Here is a 20,181-nt window from a genome sequence, read left to right as displayed (position 1 = left end):
ATCTCCAAAAGTGCAAAGCTCGCCTCGTTGTCTGTGGCAATCAGCAGAAAGGGGGACCTGCCTACTCGAGCGACTACCCTCGCAGGAATGTCGTTTCGTACGCTAATGGCCATTGCCGCGAAACACGACCTCGAATTGGAACAGATGGATGCAGTCAATGCTTTTGTTCATGCCCCCCTCGACGACGAAGAAGTTATCTTCATGAGGATGCCACCGGGGTTCCAGAAGAGGGAAAGTCCTACGCCTGAGAAAAGCTCTCTACGGACTACGCCGCTCGCCGCTCCTCTGGCAACAGATGCTTACGTCGTCTCTAGAGGAACTGGGATTCAGAAAAGTTCCCAGGAGCCGTGTGTCATGATGAAGGAGCGGTGACCGTCTTCTTCTACGTTGATGACATCATCTGGGCATTCCGGAAGGAGGACGAAGGGGTCGTCGAAGAAGCTACTCGGGGACTACAGAAAAAGATCAACCTAACTCGGCTTGGAGAACCTCGCTGGTTCTTGGGGATTCGTATCCTCCGCGATCGTCAAAGGAAGACGCTTTGGCTGACGCAAGACGCCTATATCGACAAGATCGCGTATAAGTTCCTGTTAAACAACGACAACGCCCCTGAGTCTCTCAAGCTCCCAGACACGCCAATGATCTCTGACGAAGAGCTCCTGCCAGCTACAAGCCAAGCAAATGAAAGGGAAAAACATCAGTATCTCCAGAAGGTTGGTTCCGTGCTCTTCTCAGCAATTTCAACGCGACCAGATATTGCGTTTGCCGTATCCCGACTGGCAAGACATAACCACAATCCCGATGAGAAGCACCAGAAAGCAGCAGACAGAGTTATCCTCTTCCTCTTTGCAACGAGATCGTACGCGTTACGTCTCGGAGGAGGATCGAAGGAAGCGGAGCTGTTCCTCTGTTCGAGTGACGCATCGTTCGCAGACAATTCAGTCGACAGGAAGAGCTCACAAGGCTACGTCATGACCCTATTTGGAGGATCAGTGGCGTGGAGAGCGTCAAAGCAAGCGACAGTCACGACGTCAAGCACGGAGGCTGAGTTGCTTGCTCTCTCAGAGGCGTCAAAGGAGGCGATCTTCCTGAGCCGTCTGTTGAATTCCTGGACATCCGAATTCCCTCTCCGTTGGTAGTGGAATGCGACAATGCCCAGACGATCAGACTTCTCAAAGAGGAGAGTACGAAGCTCTCGACGAGACTGAGGCACGTAGACATTCATCAGCATTGGCTACGACAAGAGGTTCAAGATGCTCGAATTCGGGTCAATTGGGTGCCTACGACACATATGCGAGCAGATGGCTTGACGAAGGCATTGCCGAGGCAGAAGCTCCTCGAGTTCCAACGAATGGTTGGGCTTGAGGAGATAAAGGAACGATTGAGTAGAGGCCAAGCTTGAAGAATTACGAGATGTGATACATCCCGTGATAGCCATAAAGAGGCCCAGGGCGAGAGATGAGTCGTGCACGACATTCCCGCATCTCTAGCAACGTCCTGGTTGGCCGTCACTAAGGGTGTGTTGCGAAGCCGCTCGTAGGACCTCTAGAGGTTCCCTGCTTGCTGATGCTCCTGCTGAGACAGTCAGCCAGGACGTCAGGCCTGCTTTCTGATGCGTCGGCTGAGACAGTCAGCCCGGCCGTCAGGACGGTGTCCTAGGAAAAAGTGGGGCGCACCCTGACGATTGACGGAGGTGTGAGGCAGACGGAGAAGATCGAGATTGTGGCCAGGAATAAAAGGGCGAGGAAGGAAGGAACAGACACAGAGAACAGAAGGAAAAATGGAGCAGCACCGGACGATTCTGAAATACTAACTTTATGCCTATTTGGCCCTACTTTTCGTGACACTGTTAGGCATTGACATCCAGGAAACTTGATTACGCCGCGGGCCGACCGGATCGCAAAATACCTAATTCTGCGCAATCTGCTATTACGGTTGTCTGTCCCGGGCTATCAATTGCTAGGACGGCAAAACAACTCACTAAGGCAGGAACGGGCCATCCCCTCAGGCTATTTAGCCAACGAAAAGGGGGCATACAATAAAGAGTGCATCCAAAAGGGAAATGCACTATACCAGCAGTTTGTATCCAATACATAAAAATATGGACTTATATCTCTTATTTACACAGTCTCGAAGAGCCTTGGTTAGGAATCTTAGCTCTTAAGCGTTTAGACTAGGATTAGGGCTAGTTTAGGATTCAGAGTTAGCTATTACAATATTCCATTGGAGTTATCTAAAAAGGCGGCGCATTATATCGTGCAAATGGCCAGTACTTTGCAGCACTTGCATCGAAAATACACCATCCACCGAGATATTAAGCCTGGGAATATCTTGGTTGGGTGGAGCGTACATGCGCCAAACAGTCGCAGACTCACCCAATGCGGGTATGTTAGACTACTTACCTCCCGAGATGGTGGGCCTCAGGAGACACGACAAGTTCTATGACGAAAAGGTGGATTAAAAACTCTAGAAACTTTGTGGTCTCTGGGAGTTCTGATGTACGAATTTCTGGTCGGAGAAGCACCATTCGAGGATACCCTGTCATGACGCAAAGGAGGATCGTGAAGGGCGACATGACGATTCCATGATTCGTAAGCCCCGAGGCTAAAGACCTCATCCGAAAGTGAGTTTTATGGTCCTTGACTGTAATAGCTTCGCAACACTGACGTGATTCTAGCTACTTGTACTCGACGCTGAGAAGAGGATGCCATTGGAGAAAGTCCAGCAACACCCATGGGTTAGCAAGTCTTGCCTCAAGAGTGAGAAGGATATAAAAAGCCAGAAGTGAAAGCGCTAAAATCGCGTATCGACTTTGAGACGCCTTGTGATACAAACCTGTTCATAATTGCCATTCAGGACGCAGCGTGAGACTGTGATTAGCAATGCGTCTAATGATTTGAAAGGTCTCACAAAATACTTGCAAAGATCTCGAATAAAAAAAATCATGTTTTGGCATTCTTGCCCTCATCGTGCCTGTCCTGCATGCGGCTAGCAGACGAGCAACTTCGGCTGCCCAAGGAGCACATGAATTATACCGCGAAGCACTGCTATTCCCGGTATAAGAATCTGTGCTCTGACAAAAGAAGTGAAACATAAGACTACGCGATTTGGTTCTGCAAACTCATGATACCGCCGAGCAGGTAGTGCTCTTGCCCCGTGTCAGCCTTGATCTGGAGTTGTCAGACGGAACATGACTTATAACACCTACCAAATACCCCCGTTACGGGGGTGTCCCTATTTTGCCTGATGAAGCGGTATATGTGAACTTGACCAGATATGAGCCCGGGAGGGAAGCCCGTGAGAGCCTACCTGAAACTTCCGAGAAACTGCGCTAAATTTGCTATTGATCCTACGTTCGAACGCTGCTGCTAGGGATGATAAGGCTATGGTGCGTCTGGCTACCCCGTGACGACATTTCTTGGGAGGTAGGTCCGTGCCTCCTAAGCCTCACGGCGCCAGAAGCACTCTAAAATGAGCCTAAGGGGTAGCTTTCTGGCACAATCAAAAATTAGCCATCAACCTAAATGAATTCCTTGCATCAGAATTGTTGGCGATCATGTTGAAGAGTGATACCGATTGATACTGATTTCTTAGTACAAGGGAATCTTTGTGAGCCTTTCGACCTGGTTTGACTGCCAGTCATGAAGCAGAAAGTCAAGATAACCGACAAAGCTGAATGGAAAGACAACATGGCAAGACTGCGTTGATGCATTACGACGTGCCCGTCGTAAGTGGTAGGCCTTCAGCACCTACACGCAGCCATTCAACTCCTTTACATGGCACAATTTGATGGACTCTGGGACGGTTCTGGGGACACGACAACTAACTACTATATCCGAGCTCGTGGGCGGCGTTGACGACTCAGGCAGCCAGTGCCACTACCAGACACCAACAACACGAGCTCCACTCCACGAGCGCAACCACCAAGCAGTCACTTCAGACTATTTCGCGAAACCATCAGCCTCAAGACCAGAGGTAAAGGTCAACCTGGATTGCCAAGACTGGTGCTCTTATCTCGCTCGCTCGAGGCACGTTAAGGTCAAGCTTATATCGAAAGCCAGGAGACTCCGGTTCACAGTTCAAGATGGCAGATCTTTACTTTCCTACTCTTCCCTCTAAGCCTGAGTACCGTCACCCTCATACAGACGCAGAATCCTTTTAACCCACCGTTTACCACTACAGCGCTACCGTAAGCAAAGGAGACTCCAAGATTTCCAATCCCCCAACCAGAGACAATCTCGAAAGACGCTGGAGCATACAGCAATCCGCTTACTTCAGACACCCACCTATTCGCGATGCCAAGCGGCTAGCCCGCCTCGCTGGCGCCTGTGCGGTAGATCGACCAACGTCCCGAGCGCCAGGACCCAGTGTTGACATGTGCTTGTTCTTCACAATCTTCAATTCGATGCTACCACGTGGAGGATGCTCAGGCATTGCGAGAATTTCGACTACTATTCTCCGAGAAGACTTTCAGTCAGCTGCAGCAAGAGAGCTGGAGAGAATCGAGCATACCACTGCAGGCAGCCAATGGCATCTTGTGGTGGAGACCCCGTAATGGCTCATGTCCCTCGGAGGCATTGCGAGGCGCAACTCAGCCTGCATATGTCACACGTGAGCTTCGCCAAGGTGAGCAGTAACCTTGATGCTTGCGAAGAGACATCCGTCAAGCGTAGGCAAAGCACCATAGCATACATCTAGCCCTGCGCTGGCAATACAAAGTGGTATGTGATATTTGAACCGCTGTCAACATATTGTAGACCAAACAAAAGAAGACTGCCAAAACAAGACCATGTCCCTATCGAGTCCCCTGATATTCCACCTCCAACCGCAGCCGCAATTGGCATCGTGAGAAAATGACAAAGCGTGACAAAAGGAACATTTGACGACAAGCTCTTTTCCTTTCAGACCACCACGCAGGGAGGTTGGGTCTCCCGCACGCCTAGATCGCCTCATGAAACCATTTGATATCGACCCCGGTGAACGCCGTGACAAATGATGCCGGATTAAAAAGTTGCTCCGCCGTGACAAAAAGTAGAGCCCGCCGTGGCTGGACCGTCTTCAGATTCACTCGGCGCCGATTTCGCCGCCCTCCATCCCAGGGAACGCCCCGTTGAAGTCGAAGGGCTCGTTGTTGTCTTCGTGCAGGAACGAGTCAAAGTCGAAATCGTTCAGGACATCGCCCGACTGCAGCGGATTGGCCAGCTCCATGCTTCCGAAATCGACCTGGGAAGCCGTGAGCGACGGTTGACGCGGGACGGCGAATGTACGTACCATGCTGCCAAAGTTGTCCATGCTCATGGAACCGTTTTGATTTGGATCACCCTGACCCTGTTGTGGCATCGAGGCTGCCGGCGCCGCTTGGGGAGCCGGCGCCGAAGCGGGAGCGCTGGGAACGGGGGCAGCAGACGTGCCCTGAGCGCTTGTTGCCGCGCCGTTCTGCCCGTTCTTGTTGAAGCCTGGGTTGACCGGGGTGATAGGCGTGGCCGGTGCGGGACCATCGGGCTCGCCACTCGATTCGCCGGCCGGGGTGGCGCCGGCGTTGCCTGTGTTCTGACTTGCCTTCTTCTGAGCGGCGGTACGCTGGTCAATATTGGTTAGTCTACAAGACAAAACGACCCGGGGAGGTGAGACATACCTTGTCTTTGGCCTTTGTTTCCTTCTTCTTGGGGCCAGCCTTGTTTGACTGGTTGGGTGTTGGTGGCGCGGCAGAGGCCTGTTGAGGAGATGCCGTCGTGCGGTTGTTAGCATTGTTGCCAGCGGCGGCCGGTGCCGATGGAGGAGGCATCGAACGCTGCTGTGGCGTCCCTTGCATCTGCGGATTCTGCTGTGGCATCCCCTGCGGCACCATTTGGCCATTTGGCCCCTGCTGCCACTGCTGCGGAGTGCCCTGGCCTCCCTGTTGCTGACCTTGCTGCGGCTGCTGGCCCTGCTGTTGCTGTTGCTGTTGCTGTTGCTGTTGCTGTTGCTGCTGCTGCTGCTGTTGCTGCTGCTGTTGACGAGCAGCCATCATCTGCTGCGGATTCATCTGGCCATTGAACGGTTGGCCGGGGTGCGAGCTGGGGGGTCGCATGCCACCATTCATCTGCGCCTGCGCAGCAGCCATGTTGCCCTCCACTCCCTTGAAAAAGTGAGGTGCCATGTTGGGGTCCACGTGGTTGCCCATGAAGTTCATTGTCGGATTGGGGGAGCCGCGGGATTGCCCACCCTCGGGAACAGGCGATGGGACACTGGAGTTGTTCATCTGCGGTGTGCCCCGCTTCATCTGGTCGGAGGGGTTGGGAGATGCTCCTGAGCGCATTGCCTGAGGGGACGATTCAGGAAACGGCTGGCCGTTGGGGCCCTGGGCCCCTCCTGGTCCGCCAGGACCGCCCGGCTCTCGCGGCATGCCAGGCATGTTGTCCTGCTCCTGGCGAGCCATCATAAGCCTCTTTTTGTTTTGCTGTTCCAGGAGCATCAGCTGCATCTGGTAATCCTGGAGGGCGTGGTTGCTGCCGGCGCCCGCCTGTGCGCCAGGCCCGGGTCGGATGCCACCGGGGCCCGTCATCTCACCCGGATTGTAGAAGGCATTGAGGGCGGATCCATCAGGACCCTGCGGCATCATCGGGGAACCTTGGTTCTGGGGTCCAGCGGCGTTGGGCATCTGCTTGCCCCCCATTTGCGTGCCGTGGTGCTGCTGAAGGTTCTGCGAGTACGTGGCAATCGATTTCTGCTGGGCCGCGGGAGGCGCGTTGACAAAGTTCTGGAACTGTTGGGGGTTTAGGGTGTTTGGGTTGATGCCGTTGGCGGTGAGCATCTGGTGAGCGGCGGCGGCGTTCGGGTTGCCGGCAATCTGCTGCCCGGGCATGCCCTGTCCCGGTCTTCCGTTGGCCATCATGGCCCCTGGCTGGTTCGGATTGAAGGGTGCGCCTTCGATGCGTGGCCGTTTGGAAGGCGAGGGGGCATTCTCGCCCGAAGCGGGAGACGAGGGGCGCTCGCGATTCGCATCCATGTTGGACGGGTCGCGCTGCATCTGGTTCTGTTTGGCCTGCTGCAACATCATCTGCGGGCTAAAGAAGAGGGGGCCAGTCAGCATTGGCTCATCACAGGCCGCCGTCTGGACGAAGGGCATAGAACTCGAATTTGACGTACTGCTGATTGTTGGCCATGGCGGCACGGGCAAGGTTACCCTGCTTCATGCCCATGTTGACGTTTCCGTTCTGCAGGTTCCGCATCATGTGAGCTTGATACTGCTGTTGCGCGGCGAGGTCGGGGCGCATCTGGCGAAGCAACTCCTGCTGATGATTCTGCTTCAGCCGAGACTGTTGCTGTGGGAGGGGGGTGGGGGTGATGACAGTCAGTCTAGGTCCACAAGAGCTTCTCGGGAGGGGACGCGACACAGGACAAGGCACTGGCAGCGGGGAAGAGGATAGATTCGTCGTACCTGGGTATGAGAGACGTATTGGTTGACGGTGCCGTTGCCGCCCTTTGCGCGTTGAGCGTTGTAGATGTCCCAGAAAAGGCAGAACCATTCGTGGAGAAAGGAGGTGTCGGAGGCGGGCATGGGCAGCTTGGGGGGTGGCAGGTCGTCGGGGAGCTTGCCGTCGAGATCGGACTTGGAGTCGGTATCCATGGGATCGTCTGTGCCGTTGACGGCATTGCCACCATCGTCGCGACGACGGTTGGCGCCCTCCTTAAGGACGTTGACCTGCTGGTCGCTCGAGAGGAGCGAGCGTGCACATTCGTACATGCCGTAGCGGATGAAGTATTCGTAGATGTACGTGTTGAGGACCCCCCGCTGGTTGTCGTTGAGCTGTTGCTGTCTCGCGGCCGCCGCGGCCGCCGCGGCGGCCTGGGGGTTGCCGGCGACATTGTTCATCATGGGCATCGGCGCGCCACCGCCCACCGGCCCGCCCATGGGGTTCATGTTGGGCGCGCCCACGTTGGGGTTCATGGCAGCGGGTGTCGGAGACGACGACGGTGGATCAGTGGAGAGAGGCGGAAATGCAGCCAGGCAAGGCAGGGGGTTGGGAGCCCGTGTGTGCCAGCAACGCAGAGAAGGCGCTGCAAGGCTGCCTAGGTGTGTGCGTAGCCGTCCAGGCCGTGGCTAGAGGGGCGACGATGAATTGGACCAGACGTCGCGGGGTCGGTGGGAAACAAAGGGAAGTCGGTGGAAAAGTCGGAGGATGATAAAAGGCGGGAGACGCAGACTGTTGGGAAGGGGAAAAAAGGAAAGGAAAAAAGGCGCCGCGTCGGGAGCGCTTTTAGGTTTGGGGCGGTTGATAAAAAGAGAGGGAAGATGGGGAGAGAGAAAGGCGGATAGAATGGGATGGGGATGCAAATGGAGAGCTGCCCGGGGGCTGGGACAGCGCAGCGCGCACACTTTGCAGTCTCAGTGAGCTGCCTCAGCGCTAGGTGCAGCGGTCGGCAGGCCTGGAAGGACGGATGCGAGAGAAGAGACCCAACCGAAGTGCCTGCAGTCGTGTCGCGCGTTGGTCGCTGATTGCCGAGCCCGCGAGCCTCTTGTCGACTTTTGGTCAGCTCTGGCCGTGGAGCCTCCTTGTCGCGATGAGCATTACCTTGGGATTAGGCTGTGGAGGCGATGAAGCAACAGACAGACTGGAGGCGAGACAAGGTTCGGCTGCCTGCAACGAAGCCAGCACAGTGCGAAAGCCAAAGGATCCCGTCCGGAGTGCAGCAAGCATACGTCACACGGTGTAAAGGCGAGGGCGCCGCAGCCCGCTGACGCTTTTTTCTTGCTACGCGTCAAGTCACAGTGCGAGGCGTTGGCGAGCGCCCAGCAAGCCACGTGCAGAATTTTCAGCGAAAACTTCGCCAACAAAAAGTCTAGAGGCCAGCCAGAGTTTCCGCCATGTCAACAGAAACACAGCCAAAGAGAAACAGACGCCTCCATCTCAGTGCGCATACTGTAGCAAATCATCCGGGAGCTTGGGGAACCTCCAGGTACCTCGAGCACCCTGTTGGTCTGCGCGCGCGTAAGCCTCAGACCAGCCGCGTAGTTCTTGGCCCGCGCGATAGGATCCAATTCCTGCCTCAGGCAGTGCCGGCTTTAGCACCATGCAATCGAGGGCCGCCTTGCAAGGTGCATTTGACAGCTGCTGCACCGCACCCAGCATCTACAGTAAAGTTGTCAATGCAGCCGAACGAGGATTGCTTGGCTTCTAGGGTTTGCAGGGGTCGCGCCTCATGACAACATTCTAAGCCACGATGCGTTCGGCCGCCATCTCCCTGGGCTGCTTTTGCTCGGTTCCGCGTGCGGCCATGGGTGGTTGCATCCCCAACGTCCTACTGACCGAGGGATGCAAAATAATATGGTTTGTGCTGCGGACCAAGACTTGCCCATCATATTAAATACTGTAACTGAGCTGCTACAATGAGTCGCGGCGTCGTACGCACAAGTCCCCGTTTGATCTGTCTCGAGGTGGATATGCCCGATCTACAGCGCATGCTTCCCTACCTATCTAGGTAGATGCCGCCACGTACAACATACACACGCCTGAATGTACAATGTGCGTGATCCGTAGACGGCATGAGTCAATATTTGGCAAAGGGAAGGGAAGACGAATAAGCCAAGACCCTGAGCTCCCTTGCGCAACTAGGTAGGTAGTCTCCTTCCCCTCCAAGTAGACGTTGAGTCCTTTATTGCCCGGCAGCTTGCTCAGAGATTCAATCCCCCTTCTTGTCACTTGGCATGACACAATATTCATGTCCAATGATTCACATCCCTCGCCACTCTGCCTATTGCCCTCGAATCACTACCACGCGCCCATGTTCAAAAGGGAGGGGGTGATCTGCTCGACCCTCCACAGTTTGCCATCATCGTGTGTGCGAGGGGGTTGCCGTCCATCAGATGATTTCGCTGTCCGTTATTCGCCGACGGCTTACCTTGCCACCCTGCAACCTTGAGAGCTGGCCTGATGCACGCCGAGGCCAGCTCTGAGCTTGTCGTCAAAGCGTGACTGATGTTTGCTCCAAATCTTGCCCAAGGATCGACTTGTCGGCTCCTCGTCGCGGTGCCGCTTTAGGGTAGGTAACAAAGGCCTGGGCGCTTCGCACCATCTGGAGCTTTGCGTCCCCAGTATGCACATGCACGTGCAACCAAGATAATCTTGGGCTTCTTTGATAGAGCTCCAAGTTCGATTCCGCTTCTCAGCCAAGCCGAGACTGGCTATGGATACACCTCTGTTGCAAATGCAGGGCCAAGGCCAGCTACACTGCCGCCTTCTGGCACTTCTTCACCAACCTAGCCAGCGCCTGAATTGCGTCAACAGTGATTTGTGTGTTCCAGAAGGGCCTCTGATGCATCGCAGTCCACAAACCAGCTGTACTGCCAGGTTTGAAGTTACGCGCCTCCTCGGTATTGTCCACCTCGACTCGGACTCGCTCATCCCCACCCGCCTCTCCGCCACGACCACCTATGCGAAACAGACTGTAGGGTGACGCCGATGCTCTCCATTCATCAATCATCATCTGGGGGCAGTTCGTCGTCAATGTAGCGTATTAAAGAAACCCTCATTTCTGTCGTGTCGTTGCCCCGCAAGACGTCACTGATGAAGTGAGCCTCGACCTGCATCTGGACCATCTCGAGTGCGCCCCTCAAGACTCCGCACAGGATGTTTGAGTACCAGAGTTCGTCCTGGGCATGATTGTCGTCCGGAAGCTCTACAAAGTCGGCAAACGGATTCTCGTCAAAGACGAGAGAGAATTGATTGTTGTCATTCGTCCAATTTGTCACTTGCGGCGTGACGTTGAGGAATATCTTGAATCCGACCTGGCCTCGAGTCAGCAAGAGCCGCACCCGCCACGGAACATCTGCGTGCACGTACTCGCGCTATCATGTCGGCCGTCTCTCGAAAGTTGGAGCATCGCTTCATCGTGTTGGACTTGGCAAGGTAGTCCTCGATGAGTCGCAGCCCGATATTGTAGCCCATCTTGTCCAGCTGCTTGTTTACCTCGACATAGTCGCTCTCAAAGTCCTTGCACAATTGCGCGACAATGGTGCCGTATGTCAGAGTCACCAGTTCGGCGTTGACTTTGTCGATTCGGGTTCTGCATTCGACGTTAGAGATGGTCACAACTCGAAGACGATGCAGCCAGCTCACTTCCAGATCCTGTTTCTCGGTCAGCCCGGTCGGGATAGTCGCTGAATGTTCAAGCACAGGCCGGCGACATACTCTTCGCCAACCCGAGAAGCTTTGCTGGCCGCCATGGCTATAGGATCAGGGGGGGGGGTTGAGGGGGCAGTTTAGGCCGGGCTGCTGAGAGTGCTGCGGCTGCGCTGCGAACGCTTGCTAGTTGCAAAGCAGGAGCGCGACTAGAGAAGGAGTATGTGCCTCTTAAGTCCCGGCTTGATGTGAGTTCCTCGCCAGAATTGCGTCGCAGCAGAGAGGAGCTGATGCTTCCTGAGTCGGATATGCCAGTGTCGCAACTTTAGAAGTACCCTGGTACCTGGTTTGCTGGTGCTAACTGGGGCCTCAGGAACAACCCCCGGTCCGAGAGCCAATGAGAAACCACCAAGCAGGGTTGGACGGGAAGCTCAAGATGCTTCTCTCCAAAAAGTCCCCGCGACGCGACCGACAAGCTACGTAAACAGCAGTGCCACGACACGCCTACGCGTGAACCCTTCCGAACCCCTACCGTACGAGACCACCAAGACAATAATCGGGCTTTGAACCTCCTGCTGCAGCCCCAATCACCACCATGTCGGCCGAGAAGCGCCCTGCCGACGACGACCCGGGCTCGTCCCAGACGCTCGTTAAGAGGCAAAACGTGAGCTCGTCAGATGGCGCGCTGGCCCGGCTCAATGCTTCCGGAAGCTCGCTTGTCCAAGCCGTGAGTGAGCCGGCCTGCACTCTGGCGCCAGGATCTAACCCCGTCTGCAGGGTCCCCGAAGGAGTGGATTGCAGGAGCCGGTCATGGAGTTGACTGGACACACGGGCGAGATCTTCACGGCCAAGTTTGACCCGACTGGAAACTTGATCGCCTCGGGCTCGATGGACAGGAGCATAAGTACGGTGCCCAAGATGGTCACTGGAACGCGCTCTTGCTGACCGCCGCCAGTGCTCTGGAGAACCTACGGCGACTGCGAAAACTACGGGCTGCTGAATGGGCACAAGGGTGCGATTCTCGACCTGCAGTGGTCGCGCGACTCTGAAATACTGTATACCGCATCGGCGGATATGCACCTCGCCAGCTGGGACCTCACCTCGGGAACGCGAATCCGCCGATACGTTGGGCATGAAGAAGTCATCAACACAATGGACATCAGCCGGCGGGGTGAGGAACTGCTGGTCAGCGGCAGCGACGACTCGACCATCGGGATCTGGGACCCCAGGTCTAAGAATGCCGTCCACTATATAGAAACCGACTTTCCCATCACGGCGCTTGCCGTCTCCCAGGCCGGCAACGAGATCTTCTCGGGGGGCATCGACAACGACATATGCGTGTGGGATCTCCGGAAAAAGTCGGTGGTGTATTCAATGCTGGGGCATACCGACACCATCATGTCTCTCAAAGTTTCGCCGGATACGCAGTCGCTCGTCTCATATGCCATGGACTCGACGGTGCGAACGTGGGACATTCGCGCCTTTGCCCCGACTGAGAGGCACATCCGCACGCTTGACGGCGCGGCCATGGGGATAGAAAAGAACCTCATGGGTGCATCGTGGGACCCGGATGGGAAGAAGATTGCGGCTGGTTCTGGAGATGGGACTGTCGTCGTCTGGTCCAGCGAGAGCGGCAAGCTCCTGTACAAGCTCCCCGGCCACCGAGGGGTGGTGAACTGCGCCGAGTTTGCGCCTGGAAAGGACCCGATACGTGAGCATCTCGCCCACTTCATGGCACACGTTCTCTATGAGGCCCCAAGGCTAACGGTCACACAGTTCTTTCCGCATCATCTGACCGCACGATGCTCCTAGGGGAGCTGAAGTGAGATGGGGCACCATATCGACGACAGTGCAGGCGGTGTCGGTCTCTGGTTGTGTGTCATGGGGCGAGTGCTGATGAAAGTTGAAGAACGGGCCGGCAGTATTTGCTGGCACAGGATTGCAAGCAAGGGCCAAGAAACTCGCCGTGGGTAGGCATGCCGGGGGGCTGATGCTTGGCTGATGACGATGGACAGCGGGGCGGGAGCTGATGGCATGCTTGTCATCGAGGCGACAGGAAGCAAGCTGTCTACGAGTAATGATGGCCGCGGCAAGCCAAAGCAGGGAGTGAATTGCAATGGATGAAGCCGCTTGAAGAGATCCAGAGCGCGATGTTTAGAAAGACAGTTCAAGGCTGACCTGGTGCTCAACCCGGGAGGAAACCAGAGTGGTGAGGTGGAACGCTTACCGGACAGCCATGAACGGTAGCTTTAATGCTCTCGATGGAGCTAGATTGCACGTGCGATTGTCGATTTGAAATTGGCGAAGTCGACGCCCTCTCCAAGGGACTTACCTACCTAGGCACCAAGGCAAGTTGGGAGCCAAGATTGTCGAGGGCTCAGGCCGCCGATAGCCTTGTTGGAGGCCCGCCGTCAAGGCTGGCTGTTCTGCGACGAAAGGGGCGCTGAAACAAGTGGTGTCCACTTTCCCCAGGCACTCCGCAGCGGGGATACGGGGACCGGGGAACCACCTAGAAAAGGCAAGGTTCCTGGGGGGAGACTCGTGGCGCATCTCGAGGGGAAGCTTGACGATGATGGCCGGCTGCACTGCCCAAGACGACGATGAAAGTGAGAGGAGTACTTGGGCTGCGGCCGAAATGTACCTTGGAACTGCCAAGGAATCCGCTGTGGATCCATCCGGGCCCCGAGTACCGGGAGGGGGCTTTATCCGTACCTGTGCGGGTGCCTGAGTCGTTTGCCCTCGTTTCAACAGCAGCCCTGTTGTCGCATCCACGCCTCGCCTTGGGAGGCATCAGCCCAGGGGCTCCTCCGTTGCGTCAATGCGCCCACACGCCGACACGGTCTGGACCGACGAGCTCAATGTCTCCTGGGGCGTTTCTGGCCATCGCTCCGTGTTTGACACAGGGGGGCGCATCCGGGATGCCCTCCGTCATCGCCGGAACCTCGTCTCGCCCAGGAACAGCAACGAGAGCATGCTTGATTGTCTGTGCTCCTCCTCCGCGTTATCCGCTCCCGCATCCTCAAACAACTATCGCTGCCTCGGCGCCGGGGAACCAGTGGTTTCTGATTTCTCTCCCGTTCCGTCGTTCTCCTTCTGCAAACGACTAATTAGCCTCGGGCCCCGAAGAGCTGCGCGGGCCAAAACCTCTGGCGCAGAAATGGCCGTCTCTTCTTCTTCTTCTATCCCTTTCGCCGTTTCCAATCTTAGACGTCGATCGTCGCCCGCTTCCTCTCCTAGACCAGGCCAATACTAATCCCAACCGTTCCTCACTCCTCCCCTCGCACCACTGTCACAGCGTCCTCTGCTGGCCAAACGCTTCGCTTGCTCTTACACGATACTCCCATAGAGAAGCCACAACCTCGGACTTCCATGTCCTCGCTGGTCTGATATCAGAGAACAGGGCCCGGTAGCCCACGCATGCTTACAGCTCGGCTCGGAAGCCCTCGGCGGGCAGACATGGAACTTGGGGACCGCAACATGGACAGGCCGACGGACAATCCCGTCACCGGGCAGGCCGCCGAACCGACGTCGCGACAGAGTTCGGTCCAGACGCGAGCAAGACACCACCGACCGAGGTTCAATCCCCTCGCCAAAGCCTTGGGCCGCAAGAAGCGAGACCCAGCGCCCCCCGACATGTCATCCTCGCCCGTCGTCGACCTCAACGGGCTGTCCCCTGTCACCGCCCACGCACGCCGGGGACACCTGCCAACGATTCCGGAACCCGTCGCCGTATCCGCGCGCGGCGGCCGACATGAGGCCACTCCCTCGGTGCAGATGACCACGGTCCGGTACGCCTCCGACCCCTCGGCGCCCCATCAACCAGGCGCGGGCACCGGCGGCCAGGATGGAGTTTCGAGCCGGGACGAGGCAGACGAAGAGGGCGGCACAAGCCGAAGCTCGAAGCCGTTTCTCCTTTGCTTGCCCCGACCCAAGTCCCGGCACGTCCGCTCCCAAGCCGTGTCTTGCTTCATCTCGGGCATCTTTGCCCTCGTGCTGCTAGCCATCTGTACGTGTACCACGACGAAGCGCGCCCGCTTTGTTGCTAACCACGATGGGTAACCATGGACAGACGTCGGACTCACGCAGTCCAACACCCTCCGGCAGGGCGAATTGTCAATCTTGATTGCCCTCGTCATCCTCGCGGCCGGGGCCTTCTTCTTCTTTAGCGCGGTGCGGCTGTGGCTGGCCGTTTTCCGGCCGGAGCGCGAGAACCGCCGCCGCGCCCACATCATGGGCCCAAGCCGCTACGTGGTGCCGCCCAAGCCGATTCCCGTGGTGCTGGCGCGCGACGAAGAGGCCGCGGGCATCGAGAGCCAGGCGGTCAAGTCGAGGCCCCCGGCATACGGCCTGTGGCGCGAGAGCGTGGTAAGTCTGGTCCGAACATGCAGCATAAGACGAGACATGGTGGGAGTGTTTAACTTGCAGACTGACGAGAGGAAAAAACAGAGAGTGGACCCGAACCGGCTGTTCTGGCAGCGCAACCAAAGCCCCGCAATGCCGGAGCTGCGGACGGGCCCGCGACCGCCGTCGTATGCCTCCGAGGACGGTATCACATACGTGGTGGAGGCGCGGCCCCGGTCCACGCTTCCGCCGCGCGGCACCGTCCACCAGGCCGACGTGCTTGAGTCGATGCATCGGCCGGCGAACCATGTTGGCGGGCCTCACCAGCAGCAACGGCACCACTAAGCACGAGGACCAAGCATTCCCGTCTGCATTGCAGCCTGGTGAGGAACGAAGGTTACGATTATTATGCTGGTAGGCACGGTGTCGGGCGGTATTTTTTGTCTTTCCTCTCTCGGTACAATTCGGGAACAGAACCATGGTAATGGGAGGGACTACCTAATGTTCGTCATCCCCTACATGTTGTAGTCATGTGCAGTACTCTACGGCGGTTTTTGTTCGAACTCGGCATGTTCTTTCCATGGGTCCATCATCTTCAACGTTGAAGCTGTTTGTCGATCCGGGAAAGGTTGTAAGTTATATTCTACGCCTAGGTGTTGGATCGGAGACTGAGGCCAACCTAGATCCGGGGCAGCGCTGTTAACTATCCATTCGGCCCGCCTCGTTCAAGGAGCCTCGGCTGTTTCACCAAGCCCCTGCAACAAGCCACCACCAGTGCTGCCATGGCCGGAACGAGCGTCCTTGTCTCCTAGACCTTTGTCTCCTAGTGTACGGAGTAAACGTGTCGCGAGTCTCGGCGCTTGTTCATTCTCGAGGGCGCGAGGCGCCAGCAACCTGCGCGCAGTTCAAGGGACGGATGGCATGTCGTCCAAGTCAAGTTCATGTGACGAGGGGCAGCTGAGGCCTGCAGCAAGGAGCAAGGATTTTCAGTCGCACTCCGCTTTGTTCCGGCTCAAGGTGGAGGTGGAGGTCTTAACTACCAGTAGGGCTCAGCGCCCGAGGCAAAAAGGATACTTGTGTGGACAGAGATTTTGTGTAATTACACTCGGGTGCAGGCTACGGCCAAAGGCACCTGCGTGCCCGAAGCGTCATTGTACTCGGGCCAGCAAGTCGAGGTCAAGAATCAACACCACAAGGGATGCAACAGGGGTAAACCTACGCCTACTCTTACTTACTAGGTAGTAATACCTACAGTACAGTACTACAGTCCTGTATCCTAGGGACTCTGTCCCACTGGATCAGAGGCGACTAGAACAGCAGGGCGGCATCACTCTGGATAACCCCTGGCCGGCGTGCTAGGCGCTGTTTTAGTGACCACTAGCAGCGGCCAAGGGGGCTCCAGCTCACCACCTCCAGGCTCTCGTCGCTGCTGGCGCTCCACTATCCGCCCCCCATCTTCCTTTTCCCCTCCCTCCTCCACCGACTCCGTCCGTTGCCCTTCCCGCGAAGTTATTCTCGTGAGAGGAAAGGAAAATTTTTCCTTCTTTTTTTCCTGTCTAGTTCAACCCGTTTTCGTAAAGCCAGAAATTATCGCTTCGAATCGTTGGCCGCCGACGACGCTGCAGTCTGCTTCGAGGCCTAACCACGAATTTAAAAATCTTGCTGTCAAGAGAGATTTCTTTTTTCCCTTCTCTTCTCCCCTCTCCTCGTTGCACCCTACCTTCTCGCTTCCCCTACCGCTTCTCGGTGCTACGCGGATCCGCAGGACCAGTCAGGTATGTAGGCCATGCTCTGTCGTCGTCGTCGTTTCTGCCTCTATCCCCCTTCGTCTTTCTCGCCTCTCCATGTGCCGGCGTGCTTGGCCTCGACGTGATGCGCGCGCCCGCGCCGCTTGCTACCGCCGTCGCCAAATGAAGCCGACTTCTGCCCGCCAAGCGCTTTGGCTGCGATGCGCCCTGTCCTGCCGACCTAAGCGACGACGTCATTTGCGATCACGACAAATACTGCCTCGTGGGAGCGTTGGACATCTCGGCCGTCGACCCGATCGGGCCTGTGCAACAGCACGCTTCATCACACGGCAGCTTGCCCCGGCGACGACGGTTGCGCGGCGGTGCCTGGGCGTACAGCGGTTGTCAATGACACGGTTGCCTGACTTGCCCTCGACTCGCTGCCTCGGCCCGCTCCATCCCAGCCATGCTTCTCGAATCCATCGTCTTTGGCCATCCCTCGGCGTCCTCTCGCTCTTCTGCCAATACATTGTGACAACACTCCTTCCATCTCCTTGTCACTGGAGACATGCCGCCAATGAGCCTGTCGAGCGCAACCATCTCCTGGTCGAGACCCTTTCATCTGCTTTGGCACGAACTTCTGGAATGGCGCATCGAATGTCACACAGCATGCAGCCCGGACATGTGGGCCTCGCTCCCGCATCCCGCCACTATGCTATCAACTTGAGCTTGACGGATTGACTTGGACTGGACAACATTTGCCACCGGTCATCTTTCCCTTGGAGGCGCAGGCCATTGCGACCGTTTGGCGTGGAGCGCAGCACTGAACACCGAGTGATTGATGCCTGTCGAATGCGGCTGCTGACAATTTTCATGGATGCAGTCTTCGATTCGCTCACAATGTCCTCCCTCTCTCGCCGTGCCTGCTACAAATGTGGCAACGTCGGCCACTACGCCGAGGTCTGCTCTTCTGCTGAGCGACTCTGCTACAACTGTACGGCTCTCGGCCGCGTTCGCGCCTGATCCCAATCGTGCTGACGGCCCCTCAAGGCAAGCAACCCGGCCACGAGTCCAACGGCTGCCCTCTGCCTCGCACCACCGAGGCCAAGCAGTGCTACCACTGCCAGGGCCTTGGTCATGTCCAAGCCGACTGCCCGACTCTGCGCCTGACCGGCAACCCCACCGGCGGGCGCTGCTACAACTGTGGCCAGCCCGGCCACCTTGCCGTAAGTGTGCAACGCGCTCGAGGATTGCATCTTTGCATGCCGACTGGCTGGCTGACGCTCTCGCCTCCAGCGCGCGTGCCCTAACCCCATGGGCCCAATGGGCCGCGGTGCTCCCATGGGCCGCGGCGGATTCGCCCCCGGCTTCGGCCGTGGTGCCTTTGCCGGTGGCCCCCGCCCAGCCACCTGCTACAAGTGCGGCGGCCCCAACCATTTCGCCCGGGACTGCCAGGCTCAGGCCATGAAGTGCTATGCCTGCGGCAAGCTGGGCCACATCTCGCGCGACTGCACTGCCCCCAACGGCGGCCCCCTCAACACGGTTGGCAAGACTTGCTACCAGTGCGGCGAGGCTGGTCACATCTCAAGGGACTGCCCCCAGAAGAACCCCAACGGCGAGATTGCAAACGAGGTAGACCTGGGCACCGTGCCGGCAGCTGCCGCTCCCGTGGCCCCGATCGCCCCGGTCGCATAAACCGTCGGGGCACGGTGCACCTTGTGTCTGTTTCTCCCACGCCTATGTCGGTCTCTTGGACTCGTCGTGGGTCGCGGGGCTTGGGGGCAGCACAGATGCTCGCTGAGGCCGTCGCTCTCCGAGAGAGAGATGGCCTAGGACCTGTCGGCGTGTGCTATTTCAGTTCTCTGTTCTCGTTGTCTTTTTTCCCTTGCGGCAACGTGCGACGTCGTTGCTCGCCTGTCTGTCCTTCTGGTTTCAAATTCAACGCATGGCCCTTATTTACCCATTCGGCTTCAAAACGGCGTCTCCGGTTATCTCACTCTTCTTTTCATTTATTCCCCGCGCCGGGACTCCCATCTTTTGGAAGGACAACGAAAAATTGCGAAGATCCTGCTACTTCTCCCTCCACAGTCCTCCCTTCTGAGGTACTCGACAAGCAAGACGGGGAAGCGCACGGAGTCAAAAATGGGAATGGCACACGGCCATCAATCTCGCATCGCACTCTTCTCTGCTGGAACACCAAGCCTTTGGTGGATCTTTGGCCCCGACACCCAAGGACCTCTGGGCAAAGGTGCTCGGCAACCCCCCCATGTCATCGAAACGAGTTTTGGATCACCCGGGACGACTTCAACTGAAACGACCGACAGACACTGTCACGTGGCTCTTCTTGACGACTAAAGAGTTAAAATATGGCACCGGCGATGGATATACCCCGCGAGGCTGTGTGTTGTTGTGTTGAGCTTGGAAAGACGTGTCCATCTGTGGTCTGCCGACGTCGAGGCCCCCTTTTTCCGTGTGCAAGGTGACGGCGCGCCGCCCATGCTGGGGGACATGGAGTCTCGATGGTGACAGAAGCGGCGGCCTCGAGCAGAGGAGCGGCAGCCGAAACGGATGTGGTGCGCGTAATGGCGGTGGTTGAGGACGTTTTACGGCAAGGCGAAGAAAAGTTGAAGCAGATGGAGCTGCACGGAGCTCGAGTTGCCCTTGCATACACGCTTCCGGGACGCGGAGGCGAGGAGAGGAGAGAGGAAGTGGCGGGCGGAGTCGGCGTGCCGACGTTGTCCCCCTTCCGTCCCTCGGCTTGAGGTGGCTGGGCAAGGGCGCAGTTGCTGGTGACGTAGGAACAGAGGTGAGAGGAGACAGGCGGATGTTGATGGATTTGGGCAAAGCTGTACATGACTACGTTTGCTGAGTGAGTGGAATGGCGCAGAAAGAATCGTGATGGCCGAGAGTCGAGAGGCGCCGGGAGCGTGAAGTCTGTCTTAGATGTCAGTGGGACAGGACAGAGGGTCTGGACTGAAGCTCGTCTCTGTGCGAGGCTGTCCTCATCCCTG

General features: G+C 57.1%; 5 protein-coding genes across 5 annotated transcripts; 3 read left to right on the top strand and 2 right to left on the bottom strand.

Moving 5' to 3' along the window:
* Nucleotides 1–5,064: 5,064 nt before the first annotated feature.
* Nucleotides 5,065–7,930, bottom strand: HRG_00063 (transcriptional activator somA; the record flags this gene model as incomplete). Its single annotated transcript, XM_044858534.1, has 6 exons — nucleotides 5,065–5,223; nucleotides 5,272–5,386; nucleotides 5,441–5,580; nucleotides 5,636–7,046; nucleotides 7,129–7,304; nucleotides 7,421–7,930. The coding sequence occupies 6 exons, from the start codon at nucleotides 7,928–7,930 to the stop codon at nucleotides 5,065–5,067; spliced, it is 2,511 nt and encodes an 836-aa protein (XP_044724934.1).
* Nucleotides 7,931–10,456: 2,526 nt separating this feature from the next.
* Nucleotides 10,457–11,206, bottom strand: HRG_00062 (transport protein particle (TRAPP) component domain-containing protein; the record flags this gene model as incomplete). Its single annotated transcript, XM_044858533.1, has 3 exons — nucleotides 10,457–10,768; nucleotides 10,824–11,046; nucleotides 11,172–11,206. The coding sequence occupies 3 exons, from the start codon at nucleotides 11,204–11,206 to the stop codon at nucleotides 10,457–10,459; spliced, it is 570 nt and encodes a 189-aa protein (XP_044724933.1).
* Nucleotides 11,207–11,697: 491 nt separating this feature from the next.
* Nucleotides 11,698–12,928, top strand: HRG_00061 (WD domain, g-beta repeat domain-containing protein; the record flags this gene model as incomplete). The annotated part of the gene is made up of 4 exons (XM_044858532.1): nucleotides 11,698–11,829; nucleotides 11,880–12,006; nucleotides 12,058–12,813; nucleotides 12,879–12,928. The coding sequence occupies 4 exons, from the start codon at nucleotides 11,698–11,700 to the stop codon at nucleotides 12,926–12,928; spliced, it is 1,065 nt and encodes a 354-aa protein (XP_044724932.1).
* A 1,630-nt stretch (nucleotides 12,929–14,558) lies between these two features.
* HRG_00060 (uncharacterized protein) lies at nucleotides 14,559–15,788 on the top strand (the record flags this gene model as incomplete). The annotated part of the gene is made up of 3 exons (XM_044858531.1): nucleotides 14,559–15,108; nucleotides 15,172–15,467; nucleotides 15,549–15,788. The coding sequence occupies 3 exons, from the start codon at nucleotides 14,559–14,561 to the stop codon at nucleotides 15,786–15,788; spliced, it is 1,086 nt and encodes a 361-aa protein (XP_044724931.1).
* A 2,282-nt stretch (nucleotides 15,789–18,070) lies between these two features.
* HRG_00059 (zinc knuckle domain-containing protein) lies at nucleotides 18,071–18,865 on the top strand (the record flags this gene model as incomplete). The annotated part of the gene is made up of 3 exons (XM_044858530.1): nucleotides 18,071–18,164; nucleotides 18,221–18,396; nucleotides 18,467–18,865. The coding sequence occupies 3 exons, from the start codon at nucleotides 18,071–18,073 to the stop codon at nucleotides 18,863–18,865; spliced, it is 669 nt and encodes a 222-aa protein (XP_044724930.1).
* Nucleotides 18,866–20,181: the final 1,316 nt, after the last annotated feature.

The sequence above is a fragment of the Hirsutella rhossiliensis genome (assembly GCF_020360975.1).
Source record: "Hirsutella rhossiliensis strain HR02 chromosome Unknown scaffold00001, whole genome shotgun sequence".
Lineage (NCBI taxonomy): Eukaryota > Fungi > Ascomycota > Sordariomycetes > Hypocreales > Ophiocordycipitaceae > Hirsutella > Hirsutella rhossiliensis.
The sequence above is the reverse complement of the archived record's forward strand: the minus strand, read 5'-3'. Positions and strand labels throughout refer to the sequence as shown.